Raw genomic sequence first — 22,515 nt, 5'->3', positions numbered from 1 at the left:
CTGATCCTGTCTTTTAGAGGCCTTTGGTAGCACTTCCAAAACTGGAAATTAGACCTAGATCCACGTGTATTCCATGGGACTGATGTGTTTTATTTGTGAATATGTAATTTCCTGAGTAGATAATTTATTGCTGAGCTGAGACTAAATGTCCCTAATGATCCTTTTTGGCCTTGAAATCTCTCTGTGACTTTCACCTCTCATCGGCCTCTAAGTTTTCCATCATTTTTGTTTATTTTTGCAGATACCAGTATGAATACTGATTTTGGTTAGACAAATCTAGATTCCTGGCTATGTTGTTTATCTAGCTATTTTAGCGTTTTCTTTTTTTAGATGATCACATGTGAAAAGACAGGCACATAAATTTTGCAAAACTATAAAATGAGTTCTATGACAGACTATGTGTCAGACTTTAAAAACTAAAAAGACCATTTTAAAAAGAGACTTAAAATACTTTTAAAGTATTAGAAGTTACTTTAAGAGTGTGGGCATTCGAGGATAGCTGGTGAAAAAAAGCTGAGCAAGCAAAATTCTGCCTCTTTCTTTCTTTTCAATTCTTTTTCTTTTTCACACTGTTACAGTTCCTGGATAATTGTTCCAGTTGGATTGCTGGTTCTGATTTTTATTGCTCTGTTGGCTCGTGTTCTTGTCAAAAGAAAACCACCCAAAGACCCTCTGTTTTATGGTATGTCTTGGTAACAGTGAAGCTAAAATCAGAATGTATTAATTTATATAAATGGTAATATATGACAGTTATTTCAGATTGAACATTTAAAGCATGGCTTCAGAACCCTGTCTGGTGAGATGATGCTAGGGAGCCAAGAAAGACCAGGAAAAAGAACAAGAGTAACACTCAAGCTGGGCCATGACTGTTTGAAATACTGTCATACCTGCTCTGTTAAGATCCTCCTTGTAGCAGGACTTAGACTCCACAGTAGACCTCTCGTATATCTCATCCTGTGTGCACTTGTTTAGTCTTTCTGGAACTTTTGGATCAATGGCCTGCATGGCTTGGTTCTTCCTCTGACTGAATTCCTTAATTCTCCTATTTTATTAGGCTTCTGTGTTAAGTCACCTTTGTGATATACAGGAAAGTTCAAACCATCCCAGTTCCTGGCTTAGGCTGTCTGCAAACTCAAGCATTTCTATACTGATTCTTTGCCATAAAAGAATAGAGATAATGATTACCCTTTAAAAGGACACATTAGTTCTAGTTTACCTTATAGCAAAATCTAGAATAAAAAACTGCTGGTTTTTTTCAGTTTTACAAGATGGGCCCGTAGGCAATGCAGGATACAAACCACCTGTATTTGCCTTCTGTCTTCCTCCTCATTAGTTCTGCATGAGGCTGAAGTCAAAGGAAATAAATAGCACAAACCTACCACAAATAAATTTCCTGTGTCAAAGGAGTGACTTGCTAACTTGTCAGATAAGTCTCCTATGGACTGCTGTGACTGATGCAGTTTGTCTTGCTAACCTCCAAAAATGGCAAGTCATATTTCCCTCTCCACCTCCTTTTTATTGTCCTTTCTCCTTTCCAAAAGATGAGGACAGCCAAGGTTTTACACTATGTATGACCAAGACTTTTGAAAGGCTACATAGTTGTTTCTGCAGACACTGGCTTCCCATGGAGGCTGTGCCTACATCTCAGAGAGTTTTGTATTCCTAAGAAAAGCTTCCTAAGAACTTTGTTGACTAGCCACTGATAAAAAAATAGTACTCTATGTGGGAAAATCATGTTGTATGTTAAATATCTGTGACCTCAAAGTAAATGCATCTGATTCAATAGATCCCTGCCTGATTGATTGAATTTATTGGACTGTGAAGCAGCTGTGTGGTTCTGAATCTTTATTAATTTATTATTTTTTACTCTTTCTCTTATTACAGTTTATGCTGTATTTGCCTTTACCAGTGTAGTGAATCTAATAATTGGACTTGAACAGGATGGAATTATTGATGGATTCATGACTCATTACTTGAGAGAGGTAAGCAATTGTTTGGCTTGCAAATGTAAGTAAAATCTTTACTATAAATAACTTGGTATAGTATTTGCCAGAGGAAAATAGCCATTTACACATTCAAAAGTGTCTTCTTGAACTTGGTCATTGACCCATTTCGTTATGGTTATGGACAAAACTTTCAGTGACCTGAAATCACTCATCTGGGAAAAATAGCACTCTTTTCAAGCTCCAGTGTTATTTCACTTGGTTTAAATAATGGTATTCTGTATTTATTTCTGTGGGAATTGAATAAACTGTGTGTGTTTGCAGAAAACTATAGGTAGGATTCAGGAGTGGATGAGTACTGCAGGACTGTCGTGGTTTAAGCCTAGCTGGTAACTTAGAACCACAATCAGCATTGTTCTCAGACTAAAACTGAAACACAGCACTGCATCAGCTACTAGGAAGGAGGAAAATAACTGTTACAGCTGAAACCAGGACAAGTACCGAAATGTGTTACCAAGAAAGAAACAAAATTGCTCCTTTATTTTTGTCTAATCACTTTACTGAAAGGAACTGGAGTTAAAAAGTGATGACGCCAGATACCTAGTCAGCAGAATCTGTTGACTGCTGAATATCAACATTCACCAAAAATAGCTCAGTAAGAGCTTGACATGAAAGTCATTGAAAAGATCCATGAAATGAGTTGGACCTTACAAGGTTATATGTTGTCATCAGTATATTCAATACTGTTGTGGACCTCGAGGTTGCTAAACGTATCTTAATTTGTTTCATGTTAAGTGTATCTTTAGCTTTTATCACTAAAATATGAAAAAGTAATATTTCCATAAAATAGCAGAACAGTGCTGACAGTAACATAAGAGTCTTCCCTCCCATCTCACACCCTATTTTGCAAATATAGAACTGATTTAATTATAGCTGATCCTACCTAAATAAAATCTGTGCTTGGAAACATTCATTGTCAGTCAAAACCTGTACCTCTGGATTCAGAGAGCATCAGTTTACTTTTCTGAAATTGTTTCCTGCTGTTGAATTAATAAATTATTCTTTCTCTAATCACTGCATCTTTTTTAATATAAATGTTCCCTAGGGTGAACCATATCTGAACACTGCATATGGCCACGTGATCTGCTATTGGGATGGCTCCGTTCATTATCTGATGTATCTGTTGATGGTGGCAGCTATTGCATGGGAGTAAGGAATTTTGATTTGTGTACTGTTTATTTTGCTGCATGCTCGTTTAACCTACAAATGGCATTCTTTGCTATGCGGTATTTAGATTTTTCTTTCAGGACTCTTTCATGTCTTAGGCCAAAGCAACACTTAGTTTTATTACTTTCAGGAACTGTACCTTCACCAAGTTCCCCTTTCAGCTGAATAAGCCCAGCAAAAGCATTGAGTTGAAGTCTGTCTTCTTCACTCTGCAGCAGAGAGCATAAGCACATCTGCATGATATGTGTTATTTAAAAGGAAAGCTTAAAGATGATGCATGTAGAGCAGTTGATGTCATCTACCTGGACTTGTGCAAAGCATTTGACACTGTCCCACATGACATCCTTGTCTCTAAAGTGGAGAGACATCAATTTGATGGATGGACCACTCGGTGGATAAAGAACTGGCTGGATGGCCGCACACAAAGAGTTGTGGTCAATGGCTCAGTGTCCGGCTGGAGACCAGTAACGAGTGGTGTCCCTCAGGGATCGGTGTTGGGACCGGTCTTGTTCAACATCTTTGTTGCTGACATGGACAGTGGGATTGAGTGTGCCCTCAGCAAGTTTGCCAATGACACCAAGCTGTGTGGTTCAGTTGATACCCTGGAGGGAAGGAATGCCATCCAGAGGGACCTTGACACACTTGTGAGGTGGGCTGATGCCAACCTCATGAGGTTTAACCATGCCAAGTGCAAGGTCCTACACCTGGGTCAGAGCAATCCCAGGCACAGCTACAGGTTGGGCAGAGAAGAGATTCAGAGCAGCCCTGTGGAGACCAACACTTGGGGGTATTGGTTGATGAGAAAATCAACATGAGCCGGCAGTGTGCACTTGCAGCCCAGAAAGCCAACTGTATCCTGGGCTGCATCAAAAGGAGTGTGACCAGCAGGTCGAAGGAGGTGATCCTGCCCCTCTACTCTGCTCTTGTGAGACCTCACCTGGAGTATTGTGTGCAGTTCTGGTGTCCTCAGCATAAAAAGGACATGGAACTGTTGGAACAAGTCCAGAGGAGGGCCACGAGGATGATCAGGGGACTGGAGCACCTCCTGTATGAAGACAGGCTGAGGAAGTTGGGGCTGTTCAGCCTAGAGAAGAGAAGGCTGTGTGGAGACCTCATAGCAGCCTTCCAGTGTCTGAAGGGAGCCTGTAGGGGTGCTGGGGATGGACTCTTTGTTAGGGACTGTAGTGACAGGACAAGGGGTAACGGGTTAAAACTTAAACAGGGGAAGTTTAGGTTGGATATAAGGAAGAAATTCTTTCCTGTTAGGGTGGTGAGGCACTGGAATGGGTTGCCCAGGGAAGCTGTGAAGGCTCCGTCACTAGCAGTTGGACAGAACCTTGGGTGACATGGTTTAGTGTGAGGTGTCCCTGCCCATGGCAGGGGGCTGGAATTAGATGATCTTAAGGTCCTTTCCAACCCTAACTGTCCTATGATTCTATGTTAAAACCATGTGTGAAAACCCATCTTTTTCCCCAAAGATATTTATGATAGGAATCTACTCAGCATGATGATCTTTCATCCATGTTAGAATGTATCATGCAATTTAAGAGAAAATAATTATTTCTAGAGATTCTTATGTTTCTTGCTGTTGAATAAAGAGTTTGAGAAACTAAGTACTTGAATTCCAGAGGCTAATGTACCTGCTGGTCACAGAAGCATTAACAGAGTGACATTAATAATTAGTTATTCTTTTATAGTCTTGCACAACCTGTGATATGCAAAATCATGCAGTCAGTCTTTAGATGAGTGGAACACAACATCAAATAACTGAATGTGCACAAATCCTGTCCTGTTCATGTGATAACCTTCTTGCACATGAATGTGGGATTTCCCCCTTTCAGAGTAAAAAATCCACTGTTGACTTGTGGTACAGATTTTTAAACCTTTACTGACTAAGACGCAACCATGGCAGTTGGTGATTTAAGGGTGATTTGGGGTAAGGGATTTTTAGGGCCTATGCAATAATGATGTCTTGTTTTCTTTTTTAAACAGACAAAGCTATAGAACCATTGGCCTCTACTGGCTAGGTTCCATTATCATGAGCATCATTGTCTTTATGCCTGGAAACATTGTTGGTAAGGACATAATTTATATGACTAACATTTTCCTGTGAAGCATTTTCCAAATTCAGCATTAGGCTATCTATATTTTATTGCAATATCGATTCCTTTCTGTAGTAATACAGAAGAGGAGTTTTAGGAATATCAGTAAACAGATGCAAAAAGAACAAAAAAAGTGTTGTATTTTGTTATACCCATAAGGCTTTCATCCAAACTAGGTTTAATTTAAGCAATAAATCAATAACTGCTTCCCAGTATCAGAAAAATATGAAGCTTATTTTGCATAAAATTTCCAATGTATTTAGTAGTCTGACTTTCAAGCACCTTAGAAGAGGCATCCAAATCACCTTTAAAAAGGGAAATCTGGCTTTTACTCTATTTTAAAAAGAACTTTAACACTGCTAGATGTCTGACATAAGTTAGTGCATGGTTTGTGATGATGGAGGTGATTGTAGTAAAAAATCTTACGTCATTATTACCGGCAGGTGCTTCTTTAGGAGTGCCAGTCCTCTCAATTGGAGATTTCCTTTTTAGCAAAGCTTAAATTGATGCAAAGGTGACAGGTGTTCAACTGAGAAAAGTGTTCATGTGTCCAAATCCTGCAGTCAGCTTTAGAAAAGCTTGTTCTGGCTTTTTATGACAGAGGCAGAGTATTCGTGGTGCAGCCTGGGGACAGTTCAGTTCCCTCCTTTGTAGATACACACGCACTACAGAGAAACCAGTCATCAGATTTAATGTGACAACGTTTCTTCCTCTTTCCTCTGGGGAAAGCAGAGAAACTTGTTATCATGAGCATGCCTTAAGCCTTCCTTTCTGCCAGAGAGTAGCCAGTGTAGAGACACAGATTTCCCTGATTTCCCTGGGCTGTCCTGAATTTATATTTTGTCCTCAAACACTAGTACAGACCTGTAGGAGAAATCAGGGCTTTGGAAAATAAATACAGTAGCAGATCTTAAAAAAATGGCTATATTCCTGTTTTCCATTTTTCAAAGAATAATGTCCATTTTTGAAGCAGGTTTCATTAAGAGATTTTAAAGATGCCCCATCCTATAGGATTACCTATGCAGAGTGACTGAGGTGGTTTCCTGTCCCCTCAAAACCTCTCTAATTTCCAAAGTAGCTTCTTGTCTGATAGGCCTTGTCACCCATGACTCTACCACTACTGAGCACATCATTTTCAACAAAATTTGTGTGTTGCTTTAACACTGGTTACTAATGTTTTACATTTACATTACCACAGCTGCTTCAGTGTTTATATTACATAGGATATTTTTTAAACTCTTCTCCAATACAGCTATACAAATTCTTATACATCTTATAACTATTCTTTTAACAGGCAAATACGGAACAAAAGTGTTTCCTGCTTTTTTCTTAAGTATACCATACATTTGCCTTCCCATATGGGCTGGGTTCCGAATTTATAACCAACCTTCTGTGACTCACGACACTCCAGTCAAGGTAATATTGTTGTGTTTAACTGTTGGCTACTGTTAGAAAAACTGAAACCGTTTCTACTGAGTTTTATAGGTCTCTTGGTGAGCATGGAATGCACTGTGACTGCTCACTGTTGTGACAGTTGCTGCCAGTCTGTGTAGGCACTGTTAAAACATCTATACTGCAGGACCATTTAAACATGGTGGGTAAAGAACCCATTTATATGTGTGATTGTGTTACTACACTCTATGTATTCAGTTTCTGACTGTTTCAGTTTCTTAGCTGATGAAAATATTGACATATACCAGCTCCATAAAGTACCACAAAATCCTCATAGAAGCTCTGCAGGAAAGTATTCTTCTGCAGACGACTTACAGATTTCATGTGATTTAGTATTTTTTGTGTGTACATTCTGCAATATTAGATTTTACAGGTAATGTATATTAATTGAGATGTAAATTATTTATGTTTCTTGTTAAAAAAAAAAAAGTAAAAATATTTGCTTAAAACTCCTTAGACCTTTGCCTTTGAATTTAATAGTTGGGCTGTAATAAGGTTAACTGAGCAAGAAGAAAATGCAACAATATTTTATGCAGTGTTTTATATAAAAAAATAGTCCCTGCAGTACAAAGCACACAGCAGATCTTTAACTCTTTGTTGCTATAAGCAAACCAGTTTATTGCCACAGCACACCGTATCAGCTCTATGTAATATGATAAATATTTTTGCATCACGAGAGCTCCTAAGTCTCAGTCAGGTTCATTCTGCAACTGGAAACACAGACACAGATGAAGGAGCTAATTCCTGTTCCATAGCTAATAGGCAATCATTGTGCGAGTGGCATAGCCAGTGCCACAGAATAACAGCAGATGATGCATTGATAGATTTTCCCAGGAATTTATGAAAGAGAACATTCAGCCATCCATCCTTTAATCTTCAGTAGGAAATAGAGGTATAGACAGAGGTTCATATCTCCTGGAGTTTGAAGAACTGCTACAGAATCACCACTTTTAGTGCAAACCTCTATGAAAAGCAAACTGGGGGCGACTTCAGGTGCCAAAACCTCTTCTACACTCCTGCACAGGCTTACAGGAAACTGCATGTCCCATCCCAAAGCAATTTGAACTGATTTACTTAAATGCATCACTAATTCCGACCAGAAACATGTTCTTTAGGGTCATCAGGGTAGAGAAGTTACATATAGTTAGTAATGGTGATTTTTGCTATAAGTATTAGTGAGAACATCCTTTGCTTGGGGGATGGCTGAATGGGTCAATTTGTCTTCCTAGTACTGAGGACACCACAGAAATTGCTATTATAGAAAATACGTGATGGGCTACTTATTTGCTGAAATACAGCCATGTCTCCTATGCTTATCAGGAGCTGAACTGCTTAGCTTAGGTTTGATATTTTACCTTGGTATATATTGTAGAGAAACTTCATTTTTAAATTCTGTTTCAAAATGAGAGTGCATAGAAAGCCGATGATCTGAAAATTGAACATTGTACTTCTTAGTGAATCCTTTCTTATAAATCTAGACTTCCTTACTCAGAAGGTCACAGAGGCAGCCTTGATTCCTTCCACTGGGGCCTCCTATCTTCCTAAGTAGTTTATTTTTCAGGAGTCATATTTATCTTCAGAGCTAACTTATGCTTCATATCATAGCATAAATACCTGTGTTCAGTAACTGTACCTTAAAATGCTTTTAAATCTTAACATGACTACTCATGGATTTCTCATTTTTTATACAACTCCTAGTCCTAAATTATATATTGTTTCCAGGAAGTAATTGTGTGTAATGCTACTAAGCATTGTGAGTCCTGAAAATATTTAGTTCTCTTTCAATGTTTTCCAATTAGCTGTAAAATAGAACTTTTCTTTAGCTGTCATTATTCAGAATTGGTATTGAAAGATTTAGGAAGAAAATGTAATAACACTTAAATATGATAGTGCAAGTATATAGAAAAATACACGAAAGCATGGGAAGCAAGCTATGTTCTGTTGGCCACAGTATTTATTGCTATGATATTATTATAAACCAGTTAATTAAAAAAAATAACTAAAATCAATGTGGAGACAGAGAAAAGAGGTATTGACATCTGGATGTTTTTTGATAGAGGTGGGTGCATAAGAAAGGAATCGAATTTTACCTTCATTCACAATCAAATCAAGCTGTGCTTCAGTGTTTGCAAAGCTCAGCAGATGGATCTCAAGTGTATCAGTTCGGAAAAGTTTAATGTACCTTAAAGCTAACAGAATTAATACACACATTTATATTTGCCTATGAATTCTGAAGTGGCTGACTTCTGCGGACAGCACACGAGGTTATTTCAGTTCCTTAAACCCCGCCATGTAAGGAGCCTCTCAGAAGTTATGAAAATAGCTTTCTCCTGGAAGTGAGAAAAATGACAAAGCAGACCAACACACTTCCTTGCTACACAAAAGAAACAGCAGGGCTGGCGGGCTCTGGGCAGAGCTCCATCACGTTTGCAATACGTGGGAAACGCGTGGCAGCTCACTGCTACTCGGACAGTGCACTTGACACATTAATTCATTTTAGCACATATTGATGTGAACTTGCTGTGTAAAAGAAAGGTGACAAACAGGTCTGTCAGCAAAGTGCATGCTGTCTTTCAGCTTCTTGCTTCTGATTTTTTTATATGTTTTGCATTTTCATTTTGTTTGCGTAAATGCATGCAGAGAAAGAAGGTGCGAGTTTTCCCTACCTTGGCAATTTCACGAACTTGAACTGCACCAAAGGTCATTCCAACTAATACTGGCTGTCTCCAAAACCTCTCACTACAAAGTTCTGTTGTAGCTTTGTGATCACAGTAAATGTGATCACATGCATTTAATACACCTTTTGAAAGGAGGAGTGATACATGTGCATATTTCATACTTAGAGAAAAGTGGAAAGAAAATATATCAACCCTCAACTTTCCATTGTCCTTAGGTAGTCTACACCTGAAAATGACTTGCAACTCAGCAGCCATGGGAGGCCTTTGTCTTTCATAGGAATAAATATTAGAATAGAGACATTCTTTGCAAGGTAATATTACAAACATTCCTGCACTGGTAAATACTGTGAAGTGACACCGTACTGCCACAACAAACCTGTTGTGTTTGAAAACCAAAAGTGTCAATTTGTATTTTAGCTTTAAATGAAAGAAAAAAGAAAGTCAGTTTTATGGAAGAGGTGGCCTTTGTGTTTACAGTAGCACTATTGTTAAACCACAGTTCAGATCTTGCAGTTCTTACTCAGGAATTGTGCTTGCAAGATCAGTTCTCCTGTTTCAGTAACTTTATTGTATCTTTATCCTGAGCACATTTAACTGTGCCTCTACATCCTAATTATTGTTCTGTGCTTTGGAGACATTTCCACAAGTGTGTAACAGGAAGGAAATCAGGTTTTTCTTTTGCCGTCTGTGTGCCAACATGCAACTAATAAAAAGGAAGAGGAAATGAGTAACATATAAATGGGAAAGTTTTTCCATCTGAAAACAGCAGGGATACAGAAAGAGACTCTGATGTACTTGTAGTTTTGTGGCTACACAGTGCTGAAAGAGCTCGTTGAATTATTTCCATAGGTCTTGTAAGTTTTACCATGTAGGCACAGAGATGCCTTTGGTTCCTCCAAAGCCATCTTCTGTGTTAAATATCTACATGGTCTTTGCTACTGTAGAGTGTGAACCCCTCACATTTGCCCATGCAGTGCAGGGGGATTCCTGTTCTGAGGCTGAGGAAGAGGGGTACAGACCAAATCAGATCCAGATGCTGACACGTGCTTCAGTGCCCATCAGAGAAATCTATAGTGTACAGTAATAAAAGAATGAAAGGAGGATTTTCCATTCTCCATACACACACACACACACTGCATTCTCTGTTTGTGTTACACATAAAAGGTGTATCATTTGCTCAGTGAACTCAGCAGAGAACTCAATGGGCCACAGAAAAGTTTTTATTTTATGCCAGTGATATTCCATTAATTTCAGTAGTGTCACAGGCTGCTGGAAACCAGCATTCCCTCTCAATAACGATGGACCCTCATTTCGCTGTCCCTCCAAACAGTCCTTTTACAAAGCATATTAGATTCAACTCCAAATGTTTGAGACAAACCTACACTTCCAAAGCTTTTCTACATATGGACATCGAGGAAAATTAATTCATTCCAATTAACAAAAGACAACTTTGAAGAAATCAGTTACGCTGCTTTAAAGCCTTATGTGATTGCAGAGTTAGTGTTCATTTGATCTAGGTTGCTTTAAAAGTAATCTTTATTGAAATGGCTTTAGTTGGATCCATCCATTTCTACAGTTTATTCACAATTTTCCCACAGCATCCTATCAAGTCTAAAGTCACCTTTTTAGATGTGGAAGTCTTGCCACCTCCAAAATCAGTGGATAAAGAGCATAAGTTAACAGAACTGTGTCTGTGATAACGTTTCAGTGCTTCACCCTTCTTGTAGCAACTGATCTGCAGTTAAATACATGTCATGTGGAACCAGGATGTATTTACTAAACATGTTCTGTGTTGCAGGTGGTTCAGGAAGTCCAGAAGAAAGGACTCTTAAGACGACCAATAGATTTAATGTTAGCTGCGTATCTCATTCTAGCAACGGGGTTTTGCATATTTAGGGGCATGGTAAGTTGAAGATATTTTAATATTCTGTCCTCTAATTTCAGAAAAACTTGAAATCCTTGTGTCTGTGTGAAAAAGTCTGTACATTTTGGTCCAGGGAAATCTTGAGACTTTTAGGGTTGGAATAGCCTTAGACATAAAAAGGACAAATTGTTTATTTATACGGATTAGTGGTGCTTTGCTTCTCCATTTTGCCCTGTATAAAGTATATTTTTCAAAAGGAGGTGCAAATTGCAAGAGTCAATAGCATCCCAAGTGCAGATCAACATAACCTAAACCTGTTTTCATTCTGGTATTACATTTATGGCCAAGAATGCAGAGAAAATAAAACAAGTTGAGTCTGTATTCATGTTTTGCTAAACAGAGATGCATCATTAAAATTATAAAAGAAACCAAGTTAATTTACACTGCATCAGAGAGAGAACAGAGAGAACATTTCCACATGAAAAAAAATTATCCATACTACATGAACAACCCATATTCTACTTGTTTCTACTTACCAAAAGCTTACTTTCAAAAAAAATGTTTGCTTTTTAAGCACAGCTGATTGAATTCAAATTTCTGAGGGAATGAATCAGTACTGAAAATGCTTGAAGTAGAAAAATGCAGTAATAGGTAAATCTAGTCCTTTGTCAGCTCTAAAGCATTTTAAGCTTCTGTCTTAAGCAGAAGGGAAGTTGTGCATCTTTAAGTGAACAGAGATCAAATGTTTAGGTGTCTTAGATAACCACCTGCTTGCTTGATGTGTAGATCTGATCCTGTCTAGAACAATTCAAGTACCCAAATAACATTTTATTTACCAGTGCAGATTGTCCTTTTGTGGTTCTGCTGCTCACGTACTTGGTCATCTTCAGCTGTTTCACTGAAAACCTGCCTCTCTTTTTTTCCTTCTAACTTGTCACAGACTGCTTTATTTCTTCTCATAGGTCATGCTTAAGAGCAGCACTGATAACCATCCGTTTTACTTGTAATTTTGTTGTGGGAAATGTTAATTCACGCTCTAACATCTAATTTGGTTCTACAATCCCACTGCTGCATTTCTCAGAGCAATATTTTTTTTTCTGATTTTGAGTATGGTCATTTCCTTAGATATTTCGTTTGCCGAACAGGAACTGCTCACTGGCCTTACTTATACACACAGAGGTCTCTGCGTAAGCTGCAGTAACCATGAGCTTGTGAAAAAGTGAATAAAATCTAATGCATTATAGTCCACTCAGACCTGATTCTTGGAGGCCCATGTTGGAAAAGAACAGGGATGAATGTCCGCTGTTTGTAAATATTTACATTTCCCCCTCCAAGTCACGTAACAAATGCACGTGAAACTAAGTTGTGCAAAACTTACTGTTTGGTCCTGTCATTTAGGCATTAACAATGCCTTGTCATAAAACAGTGACAGCTGTTGACACAGATGGATAACTCATTTTACACTAGTATTTTTGGTAGTAGTTTTAAGGGCTATCATGAAAAGGAACTACTTTTGTCTCTCTCCGTGTTTATTGTGAACTTGTTCTTTCTATATGAGCGTAAAATCCAACAATCTCCCCTTTGCTACTCTCCTTTAAAAATTAGTTATTTTAAGTAGCACTGTCTCTCTGCATTGCTCTCCACTGCTATCCTGCCACAGTGCAACTTCTCTGTTGGGCTACATTTACAGCTTGCTGTGCTCAATTGGGTGCTTAACCCGAGGTTTCCATTGAGCAATTTTCCATTGGAAAGTTCATTTGCTGGGATCAAAGCCTGTTTATCAGAGCAAATCAATAGCAATTAGACTCTCACTACAGCTTAGCCAACAGACTGAACTCTCTTACGGTCAGAATCTTTAAAGCAGGCTGTCAGCATTTCCTCACAAACCCTCTGAGCAGGAGCTGAGGGGAGGCTGCATTTCAGCTTTTAATTGGTGATCAAATGGGTCACTCACACAACAGACTTTGAGCAAGCCTGTGGGGTAGCAGTGCTGCAGACCACTGGTGAATCTTTAGGGCTGTGGTTTAGAACACGTTCTTTGTTCATGGGAAGTTCTACAAATTCTCCTTAGATTGCTCTGGATTGCCCTGCTGAACTCTGCCGGCTGTATATTCAACTTCATGAGCCCTATATAAAAGATCCTGCTGCCTATCCTAAGCTTCAGGTAAAGCATTGTGGAGCATAGAGTATTAACTGATTTGTGAACTGGTGCAAAGGTGGGTTTCACAGATGACAAGATCAATAAGTGCAGTATTTGTTCATGGCAAGTTAAATGGTACTTCATGTATTCTCATGCAACCATTACAGGGTACCCCTCTTAAACCCTTATACAAACCCTATTGACAGAGGCATGGCAGAAGAGGGAATGCTGTGCTTTAGATCTGCAGCATTTGCGAGGTTGCCATTCTTTTGCAACTCTGGCTTCTGCAAGAACCAAGTATCTCTGCTGAACCTGTTCTTTCTGGGGAAGGTGTGGCTTGGGTGGATCTCGTGCCTCCCAACTGAAAGTGTGATGGAGCTTGAGAAACAGAGCCCATGTTGTGTTGGATGCTGAATTAGGTCAAGCCATGCTTATTGGCATGGTCTCAAGATGGCAAGGGGTAGGAAAACATGTCATGGGGTGAAGTGGATTTGGATGGGGCAAAGAGACAACAGCCATCAATATTAGTGGAGACCTTAGGGTAGCTGGATCTAGTCCACAGCATCCAGGTGTAGTTTTGAGTAGTCTCAGCTCTTCAGTCAATTGGCTAATTTTTAAATGCATTTCCCTCACACTGCAAAGCAACTAATATTTCTGTTTAAAATGCAGATGCTGGCTTACATGTTCTACTCTGTGCCATACCATGTGATCGCTCTGTATGGCCTACTGGTGCCTGGCTGTTCCTGGATGCCCGATTTAACCCTTATACATGCTGGAGGACTAGCTCAGGTATTTCTTTGTAAAATGTTCACTCTTTAATTACAAGATAATGAGTAGAGGCCTATGCAGTAAATAAGGGGCCCATGGCTTGATCATCCCATGCAGGTTTTATGACACTTAAACTCAGATATAACCTTTTATATCTGTAAAAAAAAACTAATTTAAGTGAGTGGAGTATCAAACCTCTTACATGTCTCTAATGAATGACTGCATTCTTGTTTTAGTAGACTTCATCCTAACACAAAATCTTTTTACTGGGCTCATTTAAACCTTATTAAGCACCATGCACTCTTTAGCTGAGACTTGAAGGAAGCCTGTCAAAGCTGTAACAGTCAACCACATAAAAAACACCCCAAACACAACAAAACAGCACAATACTTTGTTTCCATGATATGTGTTGACCAATGAGGTAGTCTGAAAAACGTAAGTGGAAAAAGTATCTACTAGTCACACCAAATGGGCAATGTCAGTTGATGATGTTGGTACAACACCAGGAACCTCCTGGGCAACAGACCACAGTAACACTAAGACATGCTTGTATTGCCAAAGGCAGACCAGTGATTATACTTTAACTCATTCTGTTCTGATTATCTTAAATAAATGACTGTAGTTAATTACAAGATGGTGCTGGTGCTTATGAAAAGACTGACCAAACCAAAATAACTAACAGGAGCTAATAAATAACTTCTCATGACATACAGATGACCATTAAGCAGCTGAGACAGCAACAATTGATTTGTACTGTATGTAAGAAATTAAATGTGCTCTGAGCATCCAGACAATGAAGAAAATACACACATAATCCTGTACCAATAACGTGAACATGGGGACATGGCAATAAGTGTAATTTAGGTACCACTATTAGACAAACACAAACCAATGCTTTGTTCCTCAGGCCTGAGATAATCACAAACTCCAGTCCAGCTTAACTGCCCAGCAAGGATGGGGAGAGTGTAATTTGATCTTCTATTTGTGAGCAATTATCACAGAAAATATGATTACTGTTTCCTACACAGTTTATAGAGAATCTTGAATTACCAAATGATATCAAAACAGAACCTGGCAAACATGAATGAGGAGGTTTAGATGAACAAAAGGTATCATAAATACTATACAACTGTTTGTCCCGTATCTAACTTAAAAAAGCACAAGCTAGCTAAAGTAGGCAAGCTGGTGTCAGGAACCTCTCTCTACTGACAGAGTGTTCAGGTTTCCTGAATTCCCCAGACAGTCAGGAAAGAAACTGCTCCTTCAACAATCACCTAGCACAAGGAAAGGTAAACCAGAAGTCAGAGTGTGCCGTCACAATCTTGCAAGTTTACCAAAAAGCTCAGCCTCCCAGACTGGAGACAGTTTTTGGTTGGATGGTTTTGGTTTGTTTGGTTTTTTTCTTGTTTGTTTTTCTTTTAACTGCTTCCCATAATAAATACTCCCCCTTTTTTTAAATGGCACTTTGTACCTTCTAACTGTATGATTAATACATGCAGCATCTTGGTGCTGCGAAGTCTAAAACCCCTCTGTTATCCTTTGTGGTTTGGCTTCAGGATAATGCCAATTTACGTGTTAGACAAGGAGAAGAAAAGCTACTGGTAACCCAAAGCTAACACTTGCAATTTCCCATTGTACTCTTTAAAGCTTGTCCTAGGCACAAGCAAAAATTGTGGGCTAACAAACACGGATCAAGAGAATGGTGTGGTGCAGCACACCCTCCCCATTTGTCCCAATTCAGGTTTGGGAGAGGGTTTTTGTAGTATTTACTTTAACAGGCTGCAGAATGAACTTCGGTCATCCCACAACTGACCATGATTTAATGGATCTGACCTGGTGAACTGTGAGCAACCTGGGAGGAAAAATGTGTGCGACAATGAATTGAGTACTCCCAGATTACTTTTGGGTTTGGGCATTTTGAGGCGCAAAACAAATTTCCAGGTGTGTCTACTGTTTTCTCAAGTTAAAACATTGTAATTGATACTCAAAACATATGTAATTACCAAAACACATTTTGCTTTCCATTACACATAAAGATCCAATAAAGGTAATGATGGGAGCAGTGCGTATTGCTCCCCAGGGAAGAGCACTTCTCCTACAAACAGCAAACGTGGGAATTCCCATTATTTTTATTTCAACCATTATGAAGTATGTGCTTTTCACAAAAAACAAGTCTCAAACACCATGTGATGCATCTAAACTAAGACCCTCTGAAGGTGCCAAGCCTTTCACACACAGAGAAAACGTACCAGTTTTCAGAATTGCACACAGCTCTCTGCTTGAATTATTCTGTTCACTGACATTCAGACTCCAAACCCAGGTTATAACACTTATTAGACTTTCTGAAGCTCTTTAAATGTTACACAGCTAAAGTACCAAAAGCTCTGATTCTATGAAAGTATTGGAAGCCTCCGAATTTGTGAGCCAGATGAGAACGGATGAAGAGCCTTAGCCCTGCCACCCAAAACCATTCTGTCTCACCAACTCTCCATAGCTCATTGCCCTGTTCTCCAGATGTAGGAAGATTTTCTCTACTCCTTCTCCATCAATTTGCCTTAATGCTGGAATTTTTGGTGGCTAGTTTCTTCCAGTACCCCTTGTCTACAAGAGAACCTAAACCCAAGGAGCATATTTTTCTAAGTTACTTTCTCCCCGCTCTATTTGATGGCTTTCCTCAGGCTCATATGAGCTCGTTCAAACCCCTCCAGAATAAACGGCAATCTTTGCTTGATTTTAGCCAGTTCTGGAGAGAAGGCACAGAGCAAAGAAGGACTCCTAACCTTTTTCCAGGCCCTTCTCTATCCCTAGGAGGAAGGCTTTCCTGACTGCAGGATATGAAATATTCAAAGTACAGTCTACAAGACAAAAGATGTAATTTAAAAAAATCTAAACCCAAGCTATTTCACACAGACAAGAAGCTTAATGAGGATCAGGCACAAATTGCAGTTGTCAGGTTGAGCAGTGCCATGTCCAGCACCAGGCAGCTCCCAACTGCTGGCCAAGGCTTCCGCATTACAAAGGCTGGGTTTTAAATCGATAAGGCTACCTTAGAAATTTACCTGCAGCATCTCATTTGGTTGATTTCTCAACCAAAGTTTAGGGGTTTGATCCTCAAAACTCTGCACTTGAGAGGGTTCAGTGACAGAAAGCAGTAAAGAATGGCTCATTTGCTGAAAGGCGAATCATGGCAAGGTAACACAAGGTAACACAACAGACTCACGGCAGTACCAGCCTGTAGCATGACAGGCAGAAGGCTCTGCAGTAACTAACAGATACTGTCTTAAAATCATGGGTTTGGTGCAAACCTGCCTGGTACTTGAAAGAAGAGCAGGACTGAGCTATTGGTGAATGACAGATCTGCTTTTAAGACACATCCCTGCCCCAAGGGAGGAAAAAAAAGGGGAGGGTGTGGGGAGAAGCAGAGCACTGTGATAGAAAGGAACCACACGAGATAAAAGACATGGCACAATTTCCATACAGACAAATCAATTAAAAAAAAAATAAATAAATTGACTTCAACAGACCTAAATATCCTCCCTGGTAATGAAAGGAAAAAGCCATGTGTTACATTGAAAAACAACTCTAATAAACAGTAACTTCATTATATAGTGCATCATTAGCTAGCAAAAATCTTCATGAGCTACAAACAGAACAAAATGATTCTGCTTTTCCTTTTTAAAATGCTCAAAGCTCACTAATGTGCCACAACTCTTGTAAAAGACCACACAATAAGGCTTAGATCTTCAAAGGCATCGAGGAGGCTGTGGGAGCTCTGGGTCTCTCAACAGCAGCCCTTACAGTTCTGTCTGGCAAGGCTTAATATGGAATATGAATTTACTATCAACTTACTATGATGTACAGCTGGTCACTCTTGGTGACAAGTGGGTCTTGCAGTCCTCCAGAGAAGTACTTAGCTTAACATCTTGTTCACCCCAGAAGAGGCTCTAAGAATACTACCAAGAGGCTGTGTCTTGGTAAACCTCAGGCAGACACAAGCCTCCTCTCTACGTCCTGACACTGGCTGGCTATTTGCTTGGGAAGCTGCTACCCCATGTAACAAGGCTTTGCTCCTGAGCACTAATGCACTTGTTGCCTAGGCTGAGCAGGCTCCCAAGGCAAGGGAAGGCTGAGCAAGGTGCCCCAGGTGCTAAAGGCAGTTCCTTCCTGCCTGAGACAGATGAGGACAAACAAGCTGTGAGAGACAGCAACTTATGAGGCCAATATAAAAAGGCTGCTGATAGTTTGGCCCTGAACATCTCTTTAGTGTGCAATAGCTATTTACAGAAACATGCTAAGCAGCACTCTCCTCAAGTTTGTTTTATTTGATTTCTTTGATTACTTTGTTTCCTGGCTCAGGTGTGGCAGATCAGCTCTCCCAAATCAGTGGAGGTGATCAGAATCACCTGAAAACAAATTGCCTTTTCTGCTTTGATGTATGGCCTCAGCCTAACCTTTTGCTGGAAGAGTGTGTATTAAAACACCTGAACTATATTTATTTCACTTTCTACTTTGCTAACTGTAAGCAAAACTGTTTTCTTTGTGAGTCTCCATCACACATCTCCATGTCTAACTAACTAAATAATAATGAACCAAAATGGACACACAATAGTTAATGTGAATGAGCTGTGGCTTGAAATAGCAGGTAACAGATGGAGACAAAAGACAGTGACTATCCTGACACTTCTATCTTTAAATGTTTGTTTATGCTAAAAATACTCTTCACAGCAAGGTTGTCTTTGCATACAAACTTCACTGTAAACTTAACCTATACTTCAGAACCACTCCCAGCCCAAAGCCAAATACTGCAGACATGTTTGCAGTCATCAGTTCTGGGATCAGAACTTTGGAAGACTGGGTTTAAGGTTGAAAAAGCCCTAACAAACCAAACCCAGAACTAACATAGCTTCCAAGAGTTTACATTCTAACTTCACTCAGAGCGTCTGCCTGCTTCCCGTTGATGCCAAAGATGACATTCCCCTGTAGGTGGGTGCAAGTCCTACCCCCATCACTGGGCTGAGGCCCAAGAGTACATACCTCTGCAGCCTTTTGCCTGGGTAAGGATCCTGGACCCTGTTGCATGAATATCACCCGTAAGCCAAGGGTGAAATCCTGACTTAGAGATCAGTGCCACCACGTGCATAAAATAAACCTCCTACCGTGCCACTGATGGTTCCACTTACGCCTCTTATACCAAGGTATTAACTATCTTAGTTTAGGCTGTATTTTTATACCACTGTGCAAAAGTATGATAGATAATTCTGGAATAAAAGGGCTGGCTTGGAAAATGTCACTGGAGATGCATACTTGCATGCAGATTTTGCCGTCTTTCCAAAATACGCATCAATTTTACCCTTCTTTAACATCTACATTATATATACACCACAGGCTCAATTTTCCCATATTGGTGCTTCTCTTCATGCTCGAACTCCTTACATCTACAGAGTCCCTGAAGAAGCAAAACAGTTTTTCCTGATACTGAACATAATGTATGGGATTCTCCCCCAGCTGTTGGCTTACAGATGTGTCAACAAGCCAGAGTTTTTTATGAAACCAAAACAAGAAGGAAAAACAGAATAACACAACTGTTTTCAGCTCCTCGTTCTGGCTGTCTATATACCTGGGTTGGGATGTAACCGAACTGCTCCAGTGGAACCCGAATGAAGTGTGTAAGATGTGTAAACCTGCACAGTTGTGTAAAGTTGCACGGTCTGTTTTGTTTATCCTACTTGAAAAGGGAAATAAAGACAACTGCCTTCAGTACCACTTCTCAACATCTTGACTTTGCGCTGCAGCAGAGCTGCGGGTTCCCATAGCTATTTTTAAGTAAGCTGCTTTGACAGTTTTAGAAATACTGCATGAAGTTAAATAATAATGATGATGTCAGTGTTTAGCCTCCACACCCTGAAGAGTATCACTGGCAGCAATCCCTACGCAGAGCTAGGCTAGAATGGGAAGGTCAATGTTTTGAGGTGTGAAAAATTAACATACGTAACTCTGTCACATGCACATCTTTTATTTGTCAAAAAGTATGCCTTGTGGGTCAGCCTTCTTAAAAATCCCAAGAAATCTTTTTAAGAAGCAATCAACTTTTACTGTAAGACTCCATATATGATAAGCAAATCATAGTTTTGTTAATTCTTTTAAGGATTCACCTCTGCAAGGACTGCTCATCTGCTTGAAGTTAAGCATGTGCTTAACTAGTTTAACCAGCTCCTCTGAACTGGGCCTAGGGGCTTGATACCTTGGGCAGGTTGACCTTACACCGGAGAATGCAGTTTCAGAGAGGGGTTTTGGTTCTTCTCTGCAGCTACTTTTGCTAATGTTGTTGCTCCTAAACAAGTAGCAGCAAATACAGTGATCTTGGTTTGTGTTGTTTATGTTTCTGTTTGCAATTACAACTATTTCTATGCCTTCTATGTGTATTTACACTAAAAGCAGTACACTTAAGTGCCTTTCTCACAGATGAAATTGGCTGATACATTTTAACTTGAAACACTTTATTTGGGAATGTTGACTTTTGGCCATTTTGATTTAAAGGATCTTCTTTTTAAACCTAACCAGTAATGAGACAGGATCAGTTCATGCATGTGCATGTTGCACCCTGTGCAAGGGGACTTTGACAGCAGCAATAAACTCATGCTGGGAGGCTCTTCTGCTGCATACTGAGCTGTGCTTTGCAGCAGTGCTCAGAAGAGAGACCCCAGGTTTCACACCTCCAGCCAAAGGAGCTGGTCCAAGATAACCCCAACCCACCTCAGTAATGCCTCCTGGTGAAAGGGAGTTTGGCAATAACCCCCTCTGGCACCCAGCCTCCTGCCGTGCTCACTAGAACTGGGGGTAGCTCCATCCCAGCACAGCCTCCCATGAAAACCAGCCCCAAGCTGTTGGGCTGTATCAAGAGGTGCGGGCTCACAGTCAGGTATCCGAGCCGCTGGTGTCACTGCTCATGTTTTTAAAGAAACTTTGAGTACATTCAAGGTGAATTTAATAACCTCCTGTTATCCAGAAAAGGCAAAGTACAGAAAAAATAAAGATCTCACCTGCACTTGTATCTATTATGGTCAACTCATGTTAACAGAATGTTTTGCTTTAATACTTGACTTACATTAATACCTCACATTATTACACGTATGAAGCCAAATATGACGCTAACTTAGTTGCTTACAACCTCAAACCTTACTCCCAATACACATTCCAATAAATTTATTCTGTAAAAACAATACATTTTTTTGTTTTCTTTTTTCTTTCCTTTTTTGTTTTTTTGTTGTGTTTTTTTGTTTTTTAAGTTTTTTACAGTAAACTCATCAACTACAAACCTTGAATACGCAAAAGATGTTCCAAGGACAAGCATAACAAGGATTGATAAAACCAGACTAAATATGTTTTCACAATAAAAGCTGGCATAAAAATAAATAAAAATCTCTATTATCACAATAGCAACAATAATGTACACAGAGTAATGGATCTGGAATGCTTACTTACTAGTCTAGTTCTATTTCCAAACGGAAAAAAAAAAAGCCAGAATGACAGCATCCTTTTTTAAGCCTTTCATTATTTAAAATTGATGTTTTCTTTTGGTTTCCCATAGGGTTCTATATCACAGTAAGCTTAAAAATGGAAAGCATCCAAATGAATGATTTCAAATTGTGTTGGCATTGGAAAAAATCCTTGTATTAATCTAAAGAAACACAAAAAGACTTTCACTAACTCCACATATAGGAACTAAGTCAGATAGTGTACATTACATCATGACTTTGAGAAGTATTAAGAGCATAACTAGCTAGGTACTTCTAATAAGGAAAGGTATTTTATTACATTATTGAACTTGGCGGTGATTTCAACTGAAGAATTTTTCTTTTATGTTTTAAACTGATCAAAAATCAAGGAAGTATGGATATAGGGAAATCTAAACTTATGTTTGTACGTGGAAGATATCGTAGTATTGAATGGAGGGGACTAATTTCTAAGTTTTACTTGTTTTTAAAAAATGCTGATTTAGAATGATATAATTTGGAGTTACACCTTTTCTGTCTAGAAAAGGAATTGAGAACATGTTCAAGTATGCGTTATCTTCATACACCTCAGCCACTGGTAAAGGGCAACTTCATGCAACCAAATAATATGAAAATCAAAAAGTAACCCTTATAAAAAAGGGTAAAATGTCATTTCTGCAAACACAACAGATAGGAATGTGAATAATGTGCATACAAACTGGGATGCTGTTGATGATACTAATGAAGAGATGTGATGATTCATATCAAATCCAAGAATATTAGACAACCAAACATGTAACCTTCTTGTGTTTTCCCTTAATAGTCAGCAGTCATTATGTTGGTTAAGT

The 22,515-nt window shown here is 39.2% G+C and overlaps 2 protein-coding genes across 10 annotated transcripts in view; one reads left to right on the top strand and one right to left on the bottom strand.

The window, feature by feature from the left end:
* Positions 1 to 21,396, top strand: part of TM6SF1 (transmembrane 6 superfamily member 1) — a 23,114-nt gene extending 1,718 nt beyond the window's left edge. Inside the window, exons 2-11 of one of the 9 annotated variants that reach the window (XR_009742177.1) lie at positions 579 to 682; positions 1,885 to 1,982; positions 3,049 to 3,152; positions 5,163 to 5,245; positions 6,567 to 6,688; positions 11,201 to 11,305; positions 13,338 to 13,430; positions 14,076 to 14,195; positions 18,531 to 18,639; positions 19,560 to 19,765. Coding sequence is in view for 8 of the 9 variants with exons in the window: in XM_061446844.1 (XP_061302828.1) it covers positions 579 to 682; positions 1,885 to 1,982; positions 3,049 to 3,152; positions 5,163 to 5,245; positions 6,567 to 6,688; positions 11,201 to 11,305; positions 13,338 to 13,430; positions 14,076 to 14,195; positions 19,560 to 19,751 (1,021 nt within the window). In the remaining variant the exon portion in view is untranslated. Of the gene's footprint in view, positions 1 to 578; positions 683 to 1,884; positions 1,983 to 3,048; positions 3,153 to 5,162; positions 5,246 to 6,566; positions 6,689 to 11,200; positions 11,306 to 13,337; positions 13,431 to 14,075; positions 14,666 to 15,386; positions 15,910 to 18,530; positions 19,935 to 20,735 lie in introns of those variants that run through there. The other 8 variants (XM_061446849.1, XM_061446844.1, XM_061446846.1 and 5 more) reach the window with 8 other exon arrangements.
* Positions 21,143 to 22,515, bottom strand: part of HDGFL3 (HDGF like 3) — a 38,293-nt gene continuing 36,920 nt past the window's right edge. The window contains exon 6 of the mRNA XM_061446852.1: positions 21,143 to 22,515. Within this exon, the coding sequence (XP_061302836.1) occupies positions 22,510 to 22,515 (6 nt within the window). The 3' untranslated portion in view covers positions 21,143 to 22,509.

This window comes from Pezoporus flaviventris, unplaced genomic scaffold, assembly GCF_033815535.1.
Source record: "Pezoporus flaviventris isolate CSIRO_AGI_PZ_B2104156 unplaced genomic scaffold, CSIRO_AGI_Pfla_v1 ptg000006l, whole genome shotgun sequence".
Taxonomy (NCBI): domain Eukaryota; kingdom Metazoa; phylum Chordata; class Aves; order Psittaciformes; family Psittacidae; genus Pezoporus; species Pezoporus flaviventris.
This window is presented reverse-complemented; position numbering and strand designations above follow the sequence as displayed.